The sequence below is a fragment of the Phaethon aethereus genome (genome assembly GCF_964289735.1).
Source record: "Phaethon aethereus genome assembly, chromosome: 15".
Taxonomy (NCBI): domain Eukaryota; kingdom Metazoa; phylum Chordata; class Aves; order Phaethontiformes; family Phaethontidae; genus Phaethon; species Phaethon aethereus.
In genome coordinates this window covers 16758970-16782888 of record NC_138591.1, presented here as the reverse complement: position 1 = coordinate 16782888, position 23919 = coordinate 16758970, and the positions used below count along the sequence as shown (strand labels likewise).

At 39.3% G+C, this 23919-nt stretch overlaps 1 protein-coding gene across 1 annotated transcript in view; it reads left to right on the top strand.

The window, feature by feature from the left end:
- Positions 1-23919, top strand: part of CREBBP (CREB binding lysine acetyltransferase) — a gene marked incomplete at its 5' end in the record, with an annotated part of 96328 nt that overhangs the window by 47714 nt on the left and 24695 nt on the right. The window contains 14 exons of the mRNA XM_082006880.1: positions 7196-7438; positions 8071-8170; positions 8623-8769; positions 9237-9354; positions 12059-12251; positions 12386-12439; positions 13689-13813; positions 14449-14637; positions 16092-16508; positions 17134-17313; positions 17543-17729; positions 22676-22794; positions 22929-23168; positions 23664-23752. Of these exons, the coding sequence (XP_081863006.1) occupies positions 7196-7438; positions 8071-8170; positions 8623-8769; positions 9237-9354; positions 12059-12251; positions 12386-12439; positions 13689-13813; positions 14449-14637; positions 16092-16508; positions 17134-17313; positions 17543-17729; positions 22676-22794; positions 22929-23168; positions 23664-23752 (2401 nt within the window). The remainder of the gene's footprint in view (positions 1-7195; positions 7439-8070; positions 8171-8622; positions 8770-9236; positions 9355-12058; positions 12252-12385; positions 12440-13688; positions 13814-14448; positions 14638-16091; positions 16509-17133; positions 17314-17542; positions 17730-22675; positions 22795-22928; positions 23169-23663; positions 23753-23919) is intronic.

Below are 23919 nucleotides of genomic sequence, written 5' to 3'. Positions count from 1 at the left end.
ATAATTGAAAAGGGAAAGTCTCAGATCAAGCGCACATCTGTTTTTAAAGGGTGTGGCAACTTCTAGCTGGTGTTTTACTGTGAGGTAGGTCAATACATTCGAGTTGTAATGCAGTTTTGGAGGTAGGTAGGGTTTGGGGGAAGATGCAAGCTACTTCATTGTTTTTCTTGCTGATAGAAGCAACGTAAATCAACATGGTAGTGAGTAATAATAATCAAAAATGTTTGTAAAAAAGAATTCGTGTGCACAAAAAGATCTGGTCTAGGTGTCTTTAATGATTAAGTGTACTTAATGCTGGTATAGACTAGCTGAAGTTCTGTGAGTTGTAGTGGTTTTGCCTGTGCCTGTTGTTATGTAATAGCTTAGCAGTTCCTGATGTTTGGGGCAGTCAGTTTCTAGGGCCTTTCTTCTGTCTTGTTGAAAATTGAACAGAAAATGCCAAACTTACATCAGTGGGTTTGCTTCTCATCAAATCCTTTGAAAACATGCCATGGTACAACATTTTACAGCGAAGATGCAGCAATTCTGGAAGTCTAAGTAATGTTATGTCTAAGTATATTTAAATAAGGGTTAAGAAGTGGGAAATAGCTGGAGGACTTGTGAAGCTTGTACATTTGAATTGTGTTGGAAGTGTTCTGCTAATTTCCATTTAGGCTGAGACTGCAGTGAGAAACACTAATAAACCTTGGAGGTCAGAGAAGAGCTCCTAGGTTAGGTGAAATTAAGGCAGAGGGGAGAGTAGATGGTAAGACTTTCCAAATTATCTATTGAGGATGGTCTCATAGTTTCAGGAGGAGTTTTTTATCTCTAAAACTGAAAAAATTACTAATACAGACCTACTTGGAGGTAAGGATTTTGTCATTTTACCAAAGTTCCCCTTGATAAACAAGTTGCATCTTGTGTGTTAAAAGCAGTAATTTGTTGCAAGTGATTAGTTATGTTTGGCCTTCGAAAAATGTGTTGAAAGCTTTGCTTTTTAATATGACACGGTCCATTTGTGCATAACATCCTTATTAAACAGTTGTTATCAAAGTGCTAACAACATCTAGCACAACAGAATTGTTTTTTTCAATACAAGCTGCTGTAGAGTAGTTTGTAGTAGTTTGTGCCGTATTTGTTTTTACGTCATTCATACAACTTAGAAAAAGAAAAGGCACTTGAACAAAAACAGTCCTTAAAAATAATTTTGTTATGGGATCAAATAGGATGCTGTTTGAATGCAGTGGAATTCTAATGGATAAGTGTAGAGTTGGTCTTTTGTTACATGCAGGGAAAATAAATAGGAAATCTCGTCTATTCAATTAATCAATAACCCAACAGTAGTAACCATGAAAATTTGGAGCTTAGTATGCTGAGGTGCAAGGTTCTTTGTTCTGGATTATGTCTCTGAGTCATACACCTAACAACCTGTGGTTTGTTTGAAGGTAAAAGATGAAGGCTGAAAATACTTGTTTAGATATATTATAAAGGATACCCCGTTTTAGGCATTCAAAAACATTTGTGAAAGGATTTACATTAATATGTGCATTTGAAAACACTGTGCCCAATCAGGTGAAAACTAACCTAAGTTAGTTTAAGACTTGAAGAAAATGTTGGCTCTCTCCGGAATAAATAATCATAGCATCTACTAAATTGAGGGGAGGAGGGATTCTGCGTATGGCAAAATGTGATGAGAATATTTAGAAAGGGAAAAAGAAATCAGAAGTATAGTGACCCTCGTTACTGTTGTCCTTACAGAATGAATGACCATGTGATGGTCATTAAAGACTTTGAGTCCTAGAATTTTTCCTCCTGTGCTCATGCCTATTTTACCATTGTTGTTTCAAGTCCTGTTATATCCGCTTTCAAGCGGCTCCTTCAGAGTGCGCCAGTCTTTTAGAAACAGTTCTGCAGTTCAGCACTTCTGAAACGTTGCAGTATGGTGGCTTGCTTCCACCCTTCCCATGTGCAATGGTTCACATGCTCTTTATCGCTATCTATTCCTACTCCTTGGGAGTTTCCCTCTGCATTTCGCAAGAAATCCTGGGTTTTAGGTTATGACCATGGAGCTGTTTCTTTACAGGTATCTTCATGTTTTAGTGTTTAGATTCTTTGCAAGGAACATCTGTGCCAGGTTTCATTTGTATAGTTTGCTTTGTGGTTGGTTTGTTGTTGTTTTGGGGGGTTTTTTGGGGGTTTTTTTGAGTAATCCTGAACTGTCGTCTTATAATTGTGACAGTAATGTGACTTGTTGGGATAGCATATGTTGGGACAAGTTTGAAACTTTCTGTTCCACGTGGCTCTTACTGTTTATACCACGTATACCTCTGGGAGGGTAGGGGGACACTGCAAAAAAAAAAAAAAAAGTATTGTTTTGGACATGCCAAAATACTAAGCTTCTCTCTTGAATAGGCCAGTGACTCCTGTGTTTTGAAGTACTTAAAATTTGGTAGAAATGTTTTGGGGTTGGAGGGTTGTTTTTGTTAGGAAGTACTTGCTCCCTGCTGAGCCCACTGCAATTTGAGTTATAAACTTGCAAACTGCTCTTGATATACTTCCTAGCTTTCTAACTCTGTTGGAACAGTTATTTTTCTGAAGATTTGACTTGTCATGAACATGCTTGAGCATCTTAATTCTTCTGTTCCTGGCCTGGGCAGGTGTGTATTGTGCCACCAAACAGCTACTGGCTATGCTTCCCCTTGCAGCTGTACAGGTGTTAGTAAGTATGCTGTGCTCACCATTTACCATGACCTGGGCCACCCTCAGGCAATGCTTGATGTGCTTCATTCCAGGATCAGGAGACTCTAAAAATAATCTTTGGGATCCCTGTTCAGCTGAGTGAGACTGGAAGGTGGAGTTGTGAACATGGAGCTAGTCTTCCCCATATTTTTCCTTATAGGAAATATTAAAATAAAAATGCAGTGAGGAAAAAGCTGGATTGAGAAAGAGTAAATCTGAGACCACTAATCTTCATGAAAAAATTTATTTTAAAGAAGACTGGGACATAAATTCCACAGTATGTGGACTCAGGGATGAAGGGGGTGGGATTCTAATGAGGGAAGTGAAAATAAGGACTAGGAACTAGCTGGCCAAGGAAGTATGTGATTGAGTATAGGCAGAAAAATGAAGACCTGGATGTAGGGCATTAGGGACCTTACCCTTTGCAGGGAAGGAAGGAGTGCATTGGTGCGTGGGGAAATGTGTTAAGAAAGAGTAGGCAGCAACTTCTTCATTAGAGCCCGTTTCCTGTGAAAACTGGAAATGAAATCCAGTTTACTCAATCTTACTGTCAGTAAATGTCTGCAAAATCTACAAACAAAATGTGTCTCCTTTTTTTCGAGTGCTGGAAGTCGTACATAATGGTGACCTACCAGCTATCAGTTATTCCATGGAGCCACAAGATAGATTGATAGTCCCCAGATTAAGAAGTTCCATTTGTTGACTAATACATTGCTATACTGTGAAGGCTTTTAGTTTAATGCTTAACTTAAATAAAAAATAAAATGGCATTTGTGGTGAAGTTTAATACTGACACTTCCTACCTTTAAGTTGCTCATAAAATCATTACGTACCCCATGACTTGATTCATGATCGTGTACACGTACCTTTTATATCCCTGCCTAATTCTGGGTGCAGGACAGGCTTGTGCTGAGGTGAGTCAAGGTTACCCACAGAATTTTTGCTCCAGCCAGTTTAAGCAGAGTGAGGAGCTGCAGGACAGAGCATTGCTACACGGCTGACTGAGTCTCAATTCCAGAATTTGGAAGCAAAATGAAAAATTTAAGTCAGACTTCTCAAAAATGGATTAACATGCTGCTTTCACTGGGGTGGTCAGGTTAGAGAAGTGCTGGGCATTCATACTTAAAATAGCATTAGGAGTCTGTGTTTAAAATAAATTCCAGTCAGCTGGAGGGGCAGAGGGGTTCCCCTCTAGAAGACATGAATGCAGTTTCATTAAGGCAGCATTATCTACTTTGCACACTGAAACAGAAATCCTGTAGAGGAGATCGTGTTTGATCGTTCAGATTACACCCTAATGCATATGCCCAGGAGGGCCCGATCGGGACTGTTCAGGAAGTTCTGGGGCTGCTTAACTTCTGCTTGTTTGAACTTTCACTCTTAAGATATGTAAACGCATGTGACTGTAACAGTGGGATGTACAGAGCTCAGTTGTCTTTAAAGCATTTAGAATGTGAACAGTCTTGTACAGAGTTGTCTTCACGCTTGTAGCTTCTGTCATGAGCTCATCAATGTCTAAAGCATCAGTTAATAAAAAGAAAATCACAGTAGACATTGCTTCATGTAGCAGTGACCTAGTGTGATAATTCCTGTTTGTTTCAGTGCTGTATTTATTTAAATTGACTTGATTTCCTGGGGTATCTCCACAGAAAGGACTGCATTTGCACTTGATCTGTCCAATATGGAAATGTAATGCTCTTCTCATCCATCATCTTGTTTGACAGACTGAGATAATGTCATGCATTCATATAAAGCCAATGCACAAACAGATCAAAAAAAAAAAAACCTTCGAAATCAGATTCCTGATGTGAAAATATACTCAATGCAGTATGCTGTTGAGTTATAAAATACAGAAGAGCTGAGACCAAATAGTCAGAGCCACTCATTTCCATGTTGTAAGCGTACTGCTGACTGTAAGAATCTAGTCTGTCCCCTAATGATAATACTTCCGTTTGAAGTGTTGAAGCAACATTTGGCTGTTCACTCGCGTTAGTGAGTTTTGCCTGCGTGAATAGGTACATGCACACATGTGGAACTTCTTGGAGATCATTAGTCTTTTCAAACTGCAAGTCAAAATAGTGGTCTTCAGACATTGTCCCCCTCATGATAATGTTAGTAGTTTTATGAAGAAACAGTGGGGTGTTTTTCTCTTTAGAATAGACTCACTCTCCATATTGTCACTTTTAGAGTGGCATTCAGATTGTCAACTCTGACAGATACGCAAACTGAGTTTTTTATAAGGAGTCTTTGGTCTGGGGCAGAAATAGAGATCTGGAAATCTGATCTTGCTGAAGTAGACTTCTCCAGAATTGGCTGGACTGTGGTTCCTAAAGCTGCTCTAACACAAGGGCTGAACTCGTGCTTCATAGTAACCGATAACCACTGACAAAGCTCAGCCCAAAACCGTGGGCAGGAGGTGGTTGAGTTCTCCAAGCTCTTCCGTAGCTTCAGTGTGAGCTTCAAGCCAAGCTTGCAGTTCTCAGAAGATCAGTGCCAGCTTTTCCCCCAGAAGAGCACAAGGAATGGTGAAACACTTGGCTATTCTCAGTGGGATGGCTAGAAGCCTTTTTCCTGTTCCCAGCCTTCAGCGTCACCTGTGGTCATTCTGCCATCTCCAGAGATATGCCTCTGATTTACAGACAGTGTTGAAAGTGTATGGGTTGTTTTTTTTGTTGTTGTAACTTTTCTGGAGAAATATCATCCTCTTTCTCTAACAAGCTGGAATTTTTATTAGCTCCTGAATCAATATTTTGCTCTCACAACAGCCTCTGAAGCCTTTTGAATTCCAGGGTGACACAAGTTGCGTGCTATTTAACCTGTCTAGAGACTTCCCATTTCTTGGCTTGTACTAGTGTAAGGGCATCTTTCTCTTAGACTGTCTTATTCCAGTGTACGAGGTGTAAGTCCAACAAGAAATTAATACAGTTGCTTTTTAATATGTCTTTTTTTAAATGAAACTATAGGATCTCAATCAGCTTCTGTCTGTGTCTTTAAACTTTGAAAATGATCAGTGAGTTCGAAAGTTGGTATGAATGTGTCCACAGAATGTAAGCATATGTAAGCCCAATTTCTATGGTAAACCCAGTGTTGAAAATACTGTGGATTGTTCTTGGGGCCAAAAAAGAAATGTCTTCTGTGGGGCTGCTTATTCTGGAGAGGGGGATCTCTTGACTATATTTATTTGTAGTTCTTTGGCAAATGAGATAAAATTGAATTCTCATCTGGAGAGGAAAAAGTCTGGACTCTGTAATGTGTGTGTTTTCTCTTGGATGGAATCTGAAAGTGATATCTTTTTCAGTGATTCTCTCAGTTTCCATAGTGGGTAAGGATTTCAGGAAGCCTAAATAATGCTGTTAATGTCTCAGAAGGCTTGTTTTCCTGGTTTTATTTTTTTCTAACCATGTGCCTCTCCTAATATTTCAATAAAACAGCTATTGTTGCCTATATTAAAAACTATTATTGTTGCTATGTTTAGCTCTCAAATTTGTAATGCACATTACATATTTAATTACTCGAGGGGGGGGAAATGTGAAGTATGTATTACTTCTACCAGAGTCTCAGTTATCAAAATGCAGTGTCTCTGCAGTGAAGGAAATACTTCATGTCATTCACAATGGAACATGTTGTTACTTAGAACAGCAGCTAGAATGAGGACCAGAAAGCAGATTTTGATTCACTTTTGGGTTTAGTACAAACTATTTTTCCCTGTTATTTCCATTTCCTGTCTACAGTGGAAATGACTCTTCCGTACATCTGTGTGGTGAGAGAGGTTGGTTGGTTGTGGTGGTCATATAGGTTAATGAATACCTAAATATTATTATCTAAATTGTTTACCAAAACCTGTGGCAGGCTCATCCCCTTTCTGACTCTTCAAATTATTTTAGATTTTGTCAGTACAATCTGAAACCCATCAGGGCTTTTCATATCTCTGAATAACTTGGGTTTTAGGGTAATTTGGCCTTCAGAGGATTCATCTAGTGACTGCTCGGAATGAAAATTTCTACCAACAGATCTTCAGTATTACCTTTGTGTCCAAGGACACAGTATTTCTGCTGAACTCAGGATCTCTGTTCTGGAGCCAAATATTTTGACCTAAAATGGGATTGATGGGAAAGAGGGAGGTAGAAGAATTAATTATTCCCCCCCCCCCTTAGTCTACTGTCCCAAGCATGAAAATCCTATTTAGCCTTATACTGGAGCCTATACTTTATGTATATTACAGTAATTATGGACTTATCTGCCTGAAATTTACAGCACTTCTCTTTAGATTGCATGTATTAATTGCTAGGGTGGTTTCTGTCCTGTAGAATCAAAGACTGAGTTTCCCCACTTGGCATCTCGGGTGTCGTTCTGTCCTTTGGCAGAAAAATATATACCGTATAACTATATGCATGTTCTGTTGATTCTTGGCATGATTTGTTTTATTGTTTGTCCTCACTGATTTTCAATTTTCTCTTATGCTTTCTTTTTTTTATAGCCCTTTTAGGGTCTCCAGCTGGTGGAATCCAAAATTCCATTGGTTCTGTTGGCACAGGCCAGCAGAATACTCCATCGCTAAGTAATCCTAATCCGATTGACCCCAGCTCCATGCAACGAGCCTACGCTGCTCTTGGACTGCCATATGGCAACCAGCCTCAAACACAGTTGCAGCCCCAGGTACAAGGTCAGCAGCCGGCACAGCCTCAGGCTCACCAGCAAATGAGGACTATTAATGCATTGGGTAGGTGGAAAAAATATCAAGAAATTCAGGTCTTAAAATAAACTTAAAATAAAATTGTTGAATTTTTAGAATAGTCTAGTATTTTGCTTGACCAGAGCAGTAACTTTCTCTTCATGTTGATTAATAACTTAAAAATACACTGTTTATAAACACTACCATTCATTTACATTTGAATATTAGAAAACTTTGAATATATTGCTTCTGCCAAGTAGCAGTAGTTTTAGTTGCTTTTAAAATATAGCCTATAGCTTATTGTTGTCTAAAATGATTAGACGGAATTGCTGAAGGATTTGATTTAACAAGTATTTCACCTGTTCTAGCAGATGATTGTGTCTCAAATGCTGATTTCTTTCTGGAATTTAATTGTAGTATTACCTTTTTAGCTTACTGAACTAGTCTTAAGAGTTTATGAATTTTAAACTTTAATAGACTAAGTTTTATAGAAAAAAAAGTGTTCAGACTGAAAGTAACTTTTGATTCTGTGAGTAGCTATATTGATGCACCACAGCAGATACTATCATAAGATAGGCTGTTTCTTTTGTTAACCAGTTGGGTCAGTAAAGTGTAGTTTTGCTATGTTATTGTCAAAATTGTGAGCTTGGTACCAACAATGATTGATTTTTGTCCCAAAGGAGCCAACCAGATGAACCTTCCTGCCGGAGGAATAACAACAGACCAGCAAGCTAGTCTAATTTCTGAAACTGCTCTTCCAACATCCCTTGGGACAAATAAGTAATGCACGCATTTTTATTCTTGCTCAATTAAACATTTATTTATATGCTTATGAATGTAAAAAAAGAGCATGCTTTAAAAACTAATTGTATTGGCATGGAAACGATCAGTAGTATCTACAGCTATGCTCATTTTTCCTATTTCAATTCTATATCTACCGCTTTGTCCCCCCCGAGAGTCCCAGAATATTTAGTAGTTTTAATTTATTTCCCAATGGAAGAATATTTTGTATTTTTGTGTTGCGATTCTTTATCATTCATACTGTCTTGCAAACTCCTGAGCTTTGCTGCTGTAGGTGTTGCAATTTGCTGATATCAGTATTTCACTTAGAGAATGTTTGATGGAGTAGCTAGAAGTCATGAAAGGAACTACTTAAAAATTACTTCAGGCATCAAACATACAACAGAACGCTGCATTTTGTACTGTAAGTGTCTCTCTTCTTTTTATTTTAGCCCACTAATGAATGATGGCACAAATTCCGGTAATGTTGGAAACCTCAGCTCAATGCCAACGGCTGCACCTCCTTCTAGTACCGGGGTAAGGAAAGCATGGCATGAACATGTCACTCAGGACCTGCGCAATCATTTAGTGCATAAACTGTAAGTATTCACCAAAACGGTGTATTTTCCTGAATGTTTTTAAAGAATTTCAATACTGTAGTTCTAATATTAAGCTGAAAAGTTGTTGATGAGAAGTTCACCAGTAGTGGTTCTCTGATGCTGGGCTACTGAGGGTGAGCTGTTAGCTCTAAATCTCCTCTTCAGTTCATTCTTCATGCTCATTGAGGAATGAGCATGAAATTAGTTTATATTGCTAGTAAATCTGCTCTGCTGTAGTAAACAAGTATTTAGAATCTAGACTGTCGAACCTCACATTTCTTTCATCATTGAATTTGCTTTAATCTTGTAAGGAATAGTGCAATATAGATTTATTGTTTTAAAACTATTTTGATATGCTTTCACATCTCTGATGTATGAAGGAATGTCCAGGTTGAGTATTACAAAGCTGCACAGAATTTTTCTTTTCTCTGAAGAATTTTTCTTTTATTCTTTCTCCTTTCTTGTAGTGTCCAAGCCATCTTCCCCACTCCTGATCCGGCAGCACTGAAGGATCGCCGCATGGAGAACTTGGTGGCTTATGCCAGGAAAGTGGAAGGAGATATGTATGAATCTGCTAACAGTAGGGTATGTTGCTTCAGTCCAAGTATTCAGTATATGTTCAAGAGTAGTAGTATCACAAATCTCATAAGCATAATGAAAACCACAGAGAATCATTTCACTGTTAGCTTGACGAGGATAGTTGTGCTTTCTGTCTATGACAGTGTTTGTGTAGTCCCAAGCCATCTGATTAATGTCACTCCAAGCTAATTCACCTCCCTCAGCTCCATGAAAACTAGACATCATCATCCCAGCCCTATTTGCATTCCTTCTGAAAGTGTGATTGATGTGCATGAAGGTTGGAGCATAGTTTGCAGTTCTTGATGTGTTCTTTGCTGACTTGCTCCTTTCTGGAAGTCTGTGTAAAGTTTCAAAACTTTCTCAGTACCTCTTTACCATTGGAGGTTTTCTCTAGGACTCAGTCCTGTTACACGGCTTAGCTTTTACCTGCACTGTTGGAATTGTTTCTTCCCTACTCAGCAGCACCAAGAGTGATTTGGCTAAGACACATAGTTGTTTCACATCTCAAAGTAGTAAGAAGTCAGTTTGCTTGCATTTGTCCTTGTCCTTGTGTGTGGGAAACAAGAAGGAATTCCTGCTCTGGTTCATGATTTTTGCACTGTCTGCAAAGAGGTGTCAGTTCAAATCTCTGTTGCTCAGAGGGAGCAAACCCCTGTTGATTGACATGCTGAGGACACTATTTCATTATGACACTGTGGTAATTCTACCCTAAAGGAACTACTCCCTGAAAGTTTTCATCAGGTAAAGACAATGTTAGTAGCGCCAGTAATAATAGCTAATGAGATCTTACCTGATCAGAATGTTGAGGTCCTTTCTTAAGTAAGGTAAGAGTAGCTAAAGAGAGAGCAGTTAGTGGCATTTTAGGTGATAATCATCCAGTAAGACAGTAGCACTTGGAGTCTGACCCTCTCAGACCATCTCCCAGAACAGCTGAAGGTGGAAGGCAAGTTTTATTTCCTAGAGGCAGAGGCCATACTTGTAATGCTGCTGCTGTGTCAGCATTGGTCAGTGACAATATTATATGCTCCTTGTGGCTACCAGGAGGTTGTTTGGCAAGGAAGACTTGTGTGTGATCACCCTTGATCAACCTGACAGATTTAGAGAACAACTTTAGAGAGAACGAGGATTTCATAGGCATGCATAGGCATCTAAATACCTTCTCAGTAAGGATGAACGTAGTAGACTTCTGGTTATAAAATTAAATGTCTTCTGACCTCTATGCCAGAAAAATACCCAAATGTATCTTCTCTTCACCCCTTAAAACAGCTGTCAGAGCCTCCTTGCCAGAATTCTCTTCTATGGGAATTCATCTAACATACTTGGCTCCAAACAGCAAATTTGGAAGAAGGGAGTAATTTAGAATGTATTAATGATGCTGTGTGGAATTGCATCCTTCTTTTTGAGGAGCATCCGTTCTACTTTGACATTGAAAAACAGATTAGCATGAGGCATCATTGTAAGCAGCTTGATGATGTTTTGGTAGGATGTGCTCCTTGCAAACATGTCCTTTTTCAGGAGTCTTTGCAGTGTGAAAGTAGCACAATATTAAATTTACAAGTAAGTTTACAGTGAATTGTCTTGAGCAGGAGGAGGAAAGGGGCTGTAGTGCTTTTAAATTGGACAGCAGAAATTGTCTGCACTGATGGAGTTTTGAGACATTTGGAGGAGGGAAGTGACCTAAAACCAAAGCTTTAAATTGCAACACTGGACTTTCTTAACAAGGCTGGTGAGGAATATCTCATACTAGTTTTCTGAAATGAACTCAATCCTACAAATTCTAGTTTGGATGAAAATTGGATGAAGACAAAATGGTTGTGGGACAAGCATCATTCAGTCTTTGCTCCATGTAGCACTGGGTTTTAAGAGCATAGTTAACCCTGCAAAATAAATGTAGTCTTGAGGGTTTGTGGGGTTTTTTTTGACTTTAACAGGTGCATGATCTCATGCACTTGGCAAATAGGTATCCAGCACTTGCTGACAAGCAAAATTGTCTACCTTCCTGTGCACTGTGACTGTCTTATTTGATCTGTTGTCAATGTGAATTGAATAAAATGTTATTTTTCATCTTGTACAGATGTAGTGTTTAGTTGTCTGTGCCTGTGGACTATTTTTCACTGATTTCCTCCATTCCTTTGGAGTTTTGTTTGGTTTTGTTTATTCCCTGCAATGACTGTAGTCAGACTTTTTAGGAATAGAGCGGTTCCTTTCTTTGTGTAAAAATTGATCTGTCTCTAACACCTGTCTCCTGAAGTTTATTCAGTGTAACTGTGTTGCTGGGAACATCTTTTTCTTTTGTCTGTGAGTTAGTGGAAATGTTTATTATGAAAATAACATTTAAAAACCTTTAACACTTGGAAACTAAATCTCAGCTTCCTGTTGTTTTTTGTCGAAGCAACAGAGAATCTACAGTCTTCTCCATTGTCTACTAACCTACTCAGAGTAGGTATGAAGGATAGCCTTAAAGCTAAGTCTCATGTGTTTTCTGGAAGCTTTGTTTTTCCTTTTCTGCATTAGAGCAGTGATGAGACTGTCTGAACTGAACAGAATTCTGAAAAGAAATATTTCTTTTTCAAACAGGGAGGTGTATACATTTAAATAAAAAAAACCCCAAAACCGAAAAACCAAATGGGTGACAGTATTCTGGTAGACTACATGAGTTCTGCTGCTTTCTTACACTTGATGCTGAATACTATTTTTTTTTCTCTTTTAGGATGAATACTATCATTTATTAGCCGAGAAAATCTATAAGATACAAAAGGAGCTAGAAGAGAAACGGAGGTCTCGTCTACATAAACAAGGGATGTTGGGGAATCAGCCAGCCTTACAGACCCCAGGACCTCAGCCCCCTGGTATCCCACAGGTGGCTGCTGCCATGGGTCAGGCACAGCCTGTGAGGCCACCCAGTAAGTACTTCTATAGGACGTACTTCTGCATTTCAGCTGTAGCTCTGCACAGTTTGTCTCCTCGGGCTCTCATGCTAATCTTGAGCCTGTATTTTAAATTGCTTTTTGCTGACCATTCTTCTGTTGTGTTACAGATGGGCCTATGTCCATGCCAACCGTGCCTATAAGTCGTATGCAGGTTTCCCAAGGTATCTATGTCTTTCTCTCTGATTGCAGTTTGTGGGTTCAAAATAATTGTATTGGGGGGGAAAAGCTGATCTTCTGTTTTTCTCTTGGAATTGGGGCGGGGGGAAACTACTGGGTCTCCCTTTTTTCAGCATCAGTCTTGATTGTTGCTTTGTGGCAGGAGCTGTCTCAGTGCAGTCTTGTCTTAGGAACTGGCTATATGTACCCAGTCCTTTGCTAGCGATTGGGAAGTAATTCAGTCTTTTCAAAAAGAGGAGGGCGCAAGCAAGAACACTGTAGATAATCTCATTTAAAACACTGTAACAGTGGAGGGAGGAGGATGTTGGTATGTTTTCATCACTTAATTAGCCAAAAATACACCTGTAGCTGGAAACTTAGCATGTTAATCCTAGGATCTGTACAACTTATTTCCTTTCTTGGTTTCTGATGCAAAGTGCATCTAAAAAAGCTTTGTAGCTTGTTCATAGCACTGATGGCTTGCCATCATTGATTTAGGCTGCTGTGGGCTCATGGGTGGGTTTTTTTTTCTGAAGAATACAAACCTGTGACTTTTAGGTGCTTCAGCTTCCTCCAAAAAAGTGTCCCCAATTATTTTTATTTCTTAGAGTTAGTAGTAAGTTGAAACTTCTGTTGAAATGCCCTGAGAAGTTACATCCTTTTAGAATTCATTTCAATAGGAGAAAAAGTTGATAGCAAGTACAGCTCCATAATTATTTATTTACACCTTTATTTCTGTTAGACAAGTTTGGGTTTTTTGGAGGGATTAAATGTTTCGTATAAAAAACCCACAACACCTGTTTAAGCATATTGCTAGCTTTTGTCCTGATTTGAGACTAGGAGTTGCCTTCATATATACAATATCTATTTTTATCATATTCAACCCTTTGAGTGAGGCCTGAATAAGACATTGCTGTATCAAAGCAAATGCCTGATTTTTAAGAAACCATCCCAAGGTATTATTTACAGATGCATCCTGTCTTTGCAGATCATCCACACTCTTTCATCTCTTGCACTCCGCCCCCCCCACCCCCAACACCAAAAGTTGTATTTCACCCTAACTGGTATTCTTCCAAATGCTACTTGCATCCTGATGTCTCTTAAGTCAAGTGATTTGAAGAAAGTTAAAAGAAAATGTTGAAGTGTAGGGCAGTCAAACTTTAGTCATAATGAATGTTAATTTTATAGTAGAGTGTACGTACATAAATTCTAATGACTTGTTCCTAATGAGTTGTTTTGGGGGTGCATTTGCAGGAATGAATCAGTTTAACCCCATGTCCATAGGGAATGTACAGATGCCACAAGCACCTATGGGACCCCGTGCAGCTTCTCCAATGAACCATCCTGTACAAATGAACAACATGGGCGCCGTTCCTGCGGTTCGTACTTCTTGTTACCAAGTTTTTTCTCAAAATTGGTTGACTACATTTAGCAGCGTTAATGCTATTCTGAAAAGGCCATGTCATAGAGTAGTACTGTAAATTGTAGGATAATTTCATGGAAACATAGAGAGTCTGTCAGGCTTTTATTGAGGCATTTGTTTTCCATATTTATGTGTTGTAAAACTAACAACAACAACAAAAAGTTAGAGGTAGCTGCCAGAAATGCAATAATCTCCAACAGTCTGTGGAAGACCATAGTTCTTTCAGAAACTGTGACTTGCAGTACATATAGCTTCTTTATTCCTCCATGAAAACATGTTTTTATTCTTTAGAAAAACAAAAATATTTTCAGTTTCAGTGGTTAATCTCCATTATCTCTGAGAACAAAATGGAGTTTTTACATCTCTAGTAGAGTTTTGAATATCACCTGTTTAAAAATAACTTCCTCGTGGATACTGTGGAACAAATGCTAAAGTTTTATGGATATGTCCATTTCCATTTGGTTTACTGAAGCCAGTTTTCCTTTTATTTTTTTTGTCCTATCTTTTGGTCCATTCAATTGAGGGTATTTTCCTTTGTCTTGCTACATAATACTAAATGGTAATATCTTTAATTTGGGTGTCAATTTTTAGATGGCAATGTCTCCTTCCCGAATGCCCCAGCCGCAGAACATGATGGGAGCTCATTCCAACAACATGATGGGTCAGGCTCCTACCCAGAACCAATTCCTGACCCAGAATCAATTTCCAGCATCCAGTGGGGCTATGAATGTGAACAATGTGGGCATGGGTCAATCAACAGCCCAGGCTGGGGTGGCACAGGTAAGATGTATTTTCTAATACTTGAGTTATTTACTCTTCAGTTATTTTATTCTAATATATTTATGTATGTTTGTTTATATTTATATATCCATGATTTATTGTAGTCACCTCTGACTTTGGGGGATCCTGGGTTACATCTGCCTTCTTCATAAGCTCTTACAGAACCTATTTACATATGCTAACGGGGGGCAACGCCCTGTAATTCCTGATCTAAATGCTAAAAATAATGCATGTTGATGATGTTTGGGCGGGGGGAATATCAGAAGTTAGTTCATGGCACATGTATGAGCATATGCTTTTGTCTTTGTGTGGACCTTAGTAGCTAACTTTAAATCAAGAATACAATAAAGTTTGTTATAGCCTCTCTACTTCTGAAGACAAAATTGGTTTTTTTTCTGTTACAGTAGTAGTCAAGTGAAGTAGCAGCTGTGCTTATGCCAAAGTACATGCTTTTCCAGAGGGAGGGGCTTGTTTTTTAACTCTGAGACCAATTTAGGTTAGTTGGGACCTCCAAAGTTCTCTCATCCAGCCCCATCCTCAAATGAGAGATGACTTAGATCAGGTTACAAAGGGCTCTGTCAAGTCAAGTTTGGAATATGTTCAGGATGGAGGATCTACAATTTCTTGTGAACCCTTTGTGGTGAACATTGTTATTCCTAATGCACTTAGTTCATTAAAACTGACTGTGTACAGGCAATATAGAAGTATGTTTTAAATTCGAAACCTCATCTGCGGGAAACTTGATTGATTTGGAGATGTAAGAGTAAGAGGTACATCTGAGGGTAGAGTATTCTTTTTCATCACTAGTTATCTGATGCAATCTTTGGTAAAATACATAGCTTAACAGTCTGTGCACATCCAGAATACTTCATTGCTGCTGCTCTGAAAAACAGAACAACAATTTTCTTAAGCATCTGGAGTAGTCTAAATAGAACTTAACAAAAAAACACAACTCAACCAACAAAAAACAACACCAAACCAAAAACCCCCACTCTTAAGTCTTGCACTGTGCAATGGGGCAGGCATTAAATGTGTTGAACTGTCTTCTAAAGCAGGGCTGCTCTAGAGTCCTGGCCTAAAATGTGTATTTGCCTGAAGCCATTTTGTATGAAAGTCTGACCTTTGCCCAGCTAATGGCTTGTTTTAGAGCTTGCCTTTGGGTTTCTCTGTTATTTGGAGACTGTGAGGATCCCCTCTCTGTGCCAGTAGAATTAATGTAAAAAGACATGCATGGCACATCTGGGTCTAGGAGCAAGATCTTTGACTAAGAGCTGATGAAAACGATCAGAGAAATCAGAGCATAGTCATTTGCAATAGCAGCATTTGTTTATCGCTGATCTCACATTTAGACTTACAGTATACTTTTAAAGACGACTTCAGTGCTGTGAAGGATAGGTGTGATTCCCAGAGTTTTGGGGGTCACACGTCTGTAAGAGAATCTCTCTCTCTCGCAGGGGCAGGTTCCCAGTGCTGCTCTTCCCAACTCCATGAACATGCTAGGACCGCAGAGTGGGCAGTTACCATGTCCACCAGTGACCCAGCCACCTCTACATCAGACTACACCTCCTGTGTCCACTGCCGCTGGGATGCCGCCTATTCAGCACCAAACACCAACTGGAATGACTCCTCCTCAGCCAGCAGCACCCACTCAGCCATCGACACCGGTCTCCTCATCAGGACAGACACCAACACCGACACCGGGTTCTGTTCCAAACGCGACACAGACACAAAGCACACCTACAGGGCAGACTGCAGCACAGGCTCAAGTCACACCGCAACCTCAGACCCCAGTTCAACCCCAGTCTGTGCCGACCCCACAGCCCTCTCAGCAGCAGCCGACATCTGTGCAGGCGCAGCCACCTGGCACTCCAGTAAGTACCACCCCGTTGCATTTTCCTTGTGTAGTGGCATTCCACAAGAGTTCTCCCTGTGTATAGCACCATGTTGTGAATGTGTAGAGCCCATAGTTGCCAATAGTAGTTTCTGCTTTAGACCAAAGGATTCCTTATAGAGGTGTGTAAAAATGTGTGTTCAGATGTTCTCAGCATTGTTTGAAGGAGGGGGGCATATCGAATGACTTCAAACTGCCAAAGTAAAAATGGCAGCAGTGTGCAGAAAGATGAGGCATAACAGGCCTAATACCATATTTGGCCTTAATCAGAATCGGTCTTTTTTTATCATGAAATTTGCATATATTTTTTCTTTTAAGCTTTAGTCAGGATGAATGCACATGTCAAGGAATGTACAGTGTTTTGCTGGGCAGGTGTTTTCTCTGTAAAAGAAGCCTCTTTGGGGCAGAATTCTTCCTTGGCTTCTCCTCTGTAAAGCAGAGTTATTAACTGTGTTATATCGAAACTTGGCTACAGTGAGCTCCTGTATCCATGTTCTGCACTGTTTTAGAATATCATCTCATGTCTCTTTTGTGCTGTTCATTTTTAGTAAAGGAAAATATTTCTATATATGCAGTGTTTTTCTTTTGTACTGTTTTTACAACAGCTATCCCAGGCAGCAGCTAGTATTGATAACAGGGTCCCCACCCCTGCCTCAGTTGCTAGTGCTGATACGAATTCCCAGCAACTAGGACCAGATGCACCAATGCTAGAAAGCAAATCAGAAGTTAAAACTGAAGAAACTGAGCCAGAGACTAGTGAGACACAAGTGGAAGCTAAGACTGAGGTAAATGAGATTCTATACAGCTTAACTGAAAGCAGTGATAGATATAAAAGCACTTAATGATGTGTCTGAATTGGTGAGCTAAGGGGCGAGAGGAGGGTAGTTACTGGAAAGTAACTGTCCTAAGGAAAGCCATGGATGGAGAGTGCTTTGACAATCTCAAACGAACGTTTTGTTGACTCAGGTTTGGGTCATAGATGTAATAGTACATCTCGTTGCATCCTTTCTTAAGGTGGAGGAGGATTTACAAGGATCTTCACAAACAAAGGAGGAAACAGATGGAACAGAACTGAAACAAGAGCCAATGGAAATAGAAGAAAAGAAGCCTGAAATAAAAGTAGATGCTAAGGAGGAAGAGGAGAGCGGCACTAATGGAACCACTTCACAATCCACATCGCCATCTCAGCCCCGCAAAAAAAGTATGTGTATGAAAACTGAGTTTTTCTTGTGTACTTTATTTTACTAGCATTTGTTTTCCATGGTTTCAGTTGCCGCTGGGAGGTCCGTTTTGTACATGTGCTCCAGCACGTGGAGCTTTAGGAGATCCATACTCTGTGTAATTTATTTGAAAGTAGCATTCCTTTAATGTTCGATGAATCACAGGTGAGAAAAGCACATCGTTGTGGTGTTGATACCAGCAGTCTTCTCACAGCTTCCAGTTTCTGCCCAGAAAGGACCAAAGCAATAAGGCAGTGATTGCTGGAGAAATTATGTACATAAATCTCTCCCTGCACATCTTGGCCAGTGCTCTTTCGAGGGACCTTAGTGTAGATAGCGTGCTCTCAGTGCCCGAGAATATCTATTGCTTTGCTTTTCTGGTGCACACACCACCTTCATACTGAGTTTTAGCCTCACTTTGAGAATCAGATACTTGAACTCTTCTCCTGAATCTGTGCTCCTCCAAGGCTGGTCTGCTGCAATAGCCTTAAACTTTGAAGTCCTGTGTAGTTTTCACTGTAGTGTTAATTTGAAAGCTTTCTTCTCAGAAATAGTTAGGTCAGTGTTCTCTTAAATTCATCTATGGTGTTAGCATAGATTTAGGTGTGACTGTATGGATATACTGTATATTTTTCCAAAAGGAAACTTAGTGGCATTACAGATCTTGAATGGACTTACATAAATGATTGCATGCCTTGGGTTAGTAAGAAATAAATTATTAAGATTCTTAAAGAAAACAAGCAAGAATAAATTACTCCATTTGTAGTGCAGGCTTTGTGGGACCCTGCAAGATAAGCTTCTGGACTCAAAACCTTAGCTGTTTAGAGACCTCTGCCTCTTAGCATCCTGGTTTTTGGAGATGATGCTTTCTGCAGTTAGTTTTTAGGTTTTGACCAAAGGTAAGCTCTCAACGTGCTGCAAGTGTCAAAAAAGGGAAAGTGATGACCCATTCCATTACTTTTCTTCTTCTTCCCTTGCAAAGGAAACTGCATGTAACTGCATTAGGAGAACGTTATGGTGCATGCTTTCCAGAATGTGATCAAGAAATCGTAAAGTTTTAAAGTGTGTGCAGCTTGGATATTGATCTCTTGTATATGCCTTGGGTTGCATTTAATTACTAAACATAATCTTTTTGTAATGAAATGCGATGAAACACGTTTTCCTGTAGACTGTATTTGCAGTTTGTAGCACAGTGGGCCAGGCAAATGAGAGTGTGCTGCGGAACTAACTGGCAGAGCCTATTTCGAACAAAATGTAACACAGGGAGTGGAAAGCTTATTAGCATTTATAAACCAGTTATATTCCCAGTGGAAAGAATTATTGCTGCTTGTTAGGAGTGCACTTGGAAGTAAATCGAGGCAAGTGGTTGAAAGAGGAAGGTTCTTGCAGAATTAGTCTGTGGAAGAGCTGCACTGTTGTTCTGCTGATTCAGTCTGGGTTACTACCCATTTCCAATTCCTCATTTGGTAACACATGTGCAGCATGGGCAGGTACAACAGCATATACAATTTTAAATTGTGAGGTTTTCTCACAAAGTAGTTTATCCAACTTTAATAGAGAGTTTCTATTAAAATGCTAAATAAACCAAGAGGCATTCGAGAGCAAATACTGTGAAGTGTGCTTAAGCGTTATATGATATTTTAAAAATACTTACGAGACTCATCTGGAGTTTTTCATGGGTTACAAAAGTATTGGAAACTCTTCTTCCTTCCCATGCGGCCAGATTCCTGAGGTGTGCCCCACAGTAACCTGGGACGTAGCAGATACGTGCTGCCACTGCTGAGGCTCGCAGTTGGAAGTGTCATGGAGTGTGTGCTATAAGATAACTTAGCAAGCTGTTGCCTGATGCCTTAATGTTTGAAAAAAAAAATTAATCTGGACCCTAAAGGAGTGTTTTTCTGAGTACAAATGGCTTATATTGTGGAGTTGGAATCTCATCTGTTTGTACCACCCATCCAGGTGTACTGAACACCGTCGGCCTGGCTGTGCTCACCTCCTGTAACTAGACTGTAACATGGCTTAAGTGACACGGAATACTGTATGGGCTAGAGAACAGCCCAAGAGAATACTGCTGAGATTTGCAGACACCCCTTCAGCAGCCTTTTCTTCCTCATCAAGGGTTTGCCTTCATAAATGGGGACAACCAAACCCTTCCAAATTCAGGGTTTGGTTTGTGTTGGTTCTCTTTCTTTTTGCTGCAAATCTAATGTAAGCAAGAAGGGAAGGGCTCTGGTTCCTTGCCTCTTCCCTTGCAGTCTTCTCAAAAGAAATGGTGTACTATTCATTTGGGTAGCTCCTGTCTCCTCGTTGTAGATGGCTGCCTTAGTTTGATGACCTTCACGATTAGTTTTGCTCGTTTCTTCCCTTCTTTATAAGATATAATAATGCAAAACCTGCAAGGGCTTCAGCGGGCATGGGGGATTGGTTCAGGTGTATTGTCCTTATTATTTTGAAGATGACTTCATCTTCCTTTACAAATTTTCTCCTTAGTAATCCTAAGCAAGATTTCCTCTTTTTGAAAGGAATAAAAATTTAAAAAGGTAAAAAAGGTAGCATTATACTCTTCTCTGGCAGATAATACGTCATCATGATTCAGGCAAAGATCCCATTTTCTTTTTACCACCCACACATCCAAGACAAAATGGGATAACTGGATGCCGGCTCCTTACAAAGATCTTCTAGCTACCAGAGGAGAAGTGAGAGCATTTAATTGTAGAAAAGGGGGAGAGGGGAGAACAGAAATTTTCTTGTAAAATTTGAGTATAGGGAGATCCTATGATCAAATGTTCTGTTACTAGTCATATTCCTTAGAGGCGGAGCAGCTTTTTTACTGCTAAAAATGAAGGCAACTTTTCTTTACATTTTTTGGTGAAGTCATAAATCAAAATAACTGGATTTTGATTTTTATTTTTTCAAACTTCAAAATGGAAGTAGGGTGTAAACTTTATTAGCAGAGATAATGAGGCTTTAAGGAAATTGGCAAAAGTGGTGCTGAATCTCATGGTTTGGGTTTAAATTAAGATTGGATTTATTTTCAAAGATACTGTAGCTTAGTTGTACGTTGGTACGGGGAAAATTCTAAAAGCAATGTCAAGCAGGTGGCCAGAATAGGTTATTAAAAGGTGCTTTTTGACCTTTACATTTCATTAAATGAAATAATTCAGATTATCAGGTTATGATCTACCTGAGCCAGAGCAAGATGGTTCCAGAAGCAATAGATAATACTTTTTCTCATGAATGGAATATAATATTTCCTTCTGTTCTCGAGAATTCCGTAGTATAATTTAGTAGTTGTTTATAAAACTGTGAGAGTATATGGTAGAGTTCCTTTCATAGAAGGGTGCCTGCATATATGGTATCAATAAATATGGAAGAGAATTGCCATTTTATTGGGACTGAAATTGTGGCAACAGACAAAATGATCATCAAGTTGCATTTATTCTTGTACCAGCAAGTGTCGGCCTCCTTGTCTCCTCTTGTTTTTAACATGGCACATCTAAGTTCAGTAGTAGCAGCATGAGATCTTGAATGTACCTGTAAGGCAAGCCCTTGCAGAAGCCCTTCTGGCAGCTGGCTTAGTCCCTTGCCATGATTTTGGTGACTTGGGTGGTATTTTGCCTGTTGTGTACATGAGCACCAGTTCTCTCTCCAGTTTGAGGCAGTGCAGTCGAATTTTCATTCTGACTAACAATTTCCAGGAGCTGTAGCATCTACAAGTGGCTAAAAAAATTGAGAACTTAATGCCTAAAAAATGTTTTGAGTACTGTCAACTCAATTTTTTGTCTTGCTTTATTTTTGTGTGTAATTTCAGTGAGTGTAGTTGAGGCAAAAAGACTTCCCTTCAGAAACATCACCCAAATAAAAAAGGAAGTGTGTGGGGAGGGAACCCATACTTTTTAAAAATCATATGTTTTTTAACTAGAAGTCCCAAAAAGCAATTTATATCTTACTAAAATGCCATTTGAGTGACAAAAGCAATGATCACCCTTGAAGGGGTTATTACAATAAATCAATAGGTAGTCCTATTGATTTAAGTGCTTTCAACAGAACTCCTAATTGCTCCCTTTTATTGGTATCATTCTTGTTTCAGACAGGTAGATAAATATTAGATGCCATCTTGCTTTCCTTAGTTGTCTTTTTTTCCTCAATAACAAGCATTCTTCCCTATTTAAAGACTCTGTTCCTAAGGAAATAAATGTAATTATACTGCTGAGATGTTCAAAGAGCTCTCCAAGTTATCATTTTTCAGAAAAAGCATTGCCTTTCTTGTCCTTGTTACCCACTATTGAAAGAAACATGGCTGTTGCCATGCCACTGTTGCCAAGTGGTTGTAATGATGCATATAAATCTGGAAGTATTAACACTTTCAAAATCAATTAACAGTCCATTAGGCCAGGACTGTTTGTATACTATGGCCAGAAAATTCCTGTGCCAGCTCTCGAGACATCTGGTTAGTCTCTGTAGAGCTGACTCTTCGGCCCTGTCCACTACGGTGTATTTTTGCTAGAAGGATCTTGGCTTGGAAATAGCAAACGGCATTAGAAGGGAGGGAGAGGAAAATACGCTTATTCTCATCTCTGAAGAGCTAAGGTTCATCCATGTTGAAGCAATTGAATTAATTTGGTTCTGGATAAGGTTGTGGGTGTTTTTATGCTCTAGAATATGTATCATGGGCTACAGTTCTTCTCTCCTTATTCTGGGAATGTCACCTAGTATGATTTGAGTAAACGTAAAGGCTGTGCAGCAACCTCTTGATGGTAAGTTTTTTGCCTCTGATCAGCTATGCAGATCAGGAAATGTCTCTTTAAGATTTTTATGTTAACGTAGGTTGGTTTTGGTTTGGTTTTAGTTTGTTCTTTTTTAGGGATGTCAAGAGGTTAGGAAACCTAGAAGCAAATTTTCTAACCTTTCTGGCTTTCATTTACAGTTTTCAAACCTGAGGAGCTGCGCCAGGCTCTCATGCCTACCCTTGAAGCTTTGTACCGCCAGGACCCAGAGTCTCTACCTTTCAGACAGCCTGTGGATCCCCAACTTTTAGGGATTCCGGTGAGTTGGCATTAAAAAAAATATAATTTTTTTTTGTGTTTTGTCTTTGCTCCTATAAAAACTTTGTGTTTTCTGTTAAACATATTGTGAACTTCTGACATCTTAAAAATAAAGGGGTTTGTGTGTGTTTGAAGGACTACTTCGACATTGTGAAGAATCCTATGGATCTTTCAACCATTAAACGTAAATTGGATACTGGGCAGTACCAGGAACCCTGGCAGTATGTGGATGATGTTTGGCTAATGTTTAACAATGCCTGGCTGTACAATCGCAAGACTTCCAGGGTCTATAAGTTTTGCACTAAACTCGCGGAGGTGTTTGAACAAGAAATCGATCCCGTTATGCAATCACTTGGCTACTGTTGTGGGCGCAAGGTATGTATTCCAGGGATGGAGTTGTATTCTTTCAAAGAGCTCAGCTTGATTAATCAGATAAAACATTAGCTTTGCATACTCTTCTTAAAAAATTGAATTATTGAATGAAAGAGTTGCTAAAAGTTTGGCTTTATTGTAAACGGGCTAAGAGCTGAAGGAGGTAGATAGCATCCTTCTTGCTGCTATGCTATTATTGTTGTATTTTTCTCCCTCAGAGAACACCGTTTTTGGTCATAAGCAATATTAAAATGCTCTGCTTGTTTCCCAAGTCCCTTGCAATAAAGTAAGCCATTAGAGGGTCATCTCTTTAGTTAATAACTAATTAAATTCAGAGAGCTGTACTAATATATTTACAATAGCTTGGGAAAATGTGATAAACATAACAATGTATTATGATATTCATAAGTGTCAGGTTTGCCTAGTAGATACTTGGTTAGCATAAGATTACATTTAAGATTACATTTTAAAGCTTCTTTTCTCACTGTTGTTTTGCAGTATGAGTTCTCTCCGCAGACCTTGTGCTGCTACGGCAAGCAGTTGTGTACTATTCCTCGCGATGCTGCCTACTACAGTTACCAGAATAGGTAAGTCCCTGACTTTGGTTTTGGTTTTTTTTTTCCGTATTCAGGAAGTGAGATCCTTTGAGTTCTCTGCATGTACGCAGGAGGCAGATTATTAACTTTTTCTTCCTGTTGTCAGCCAAGTCAGGAGAAAGTTATTTTTACATCTTTGCATGCTGTCCTGCAGGTGA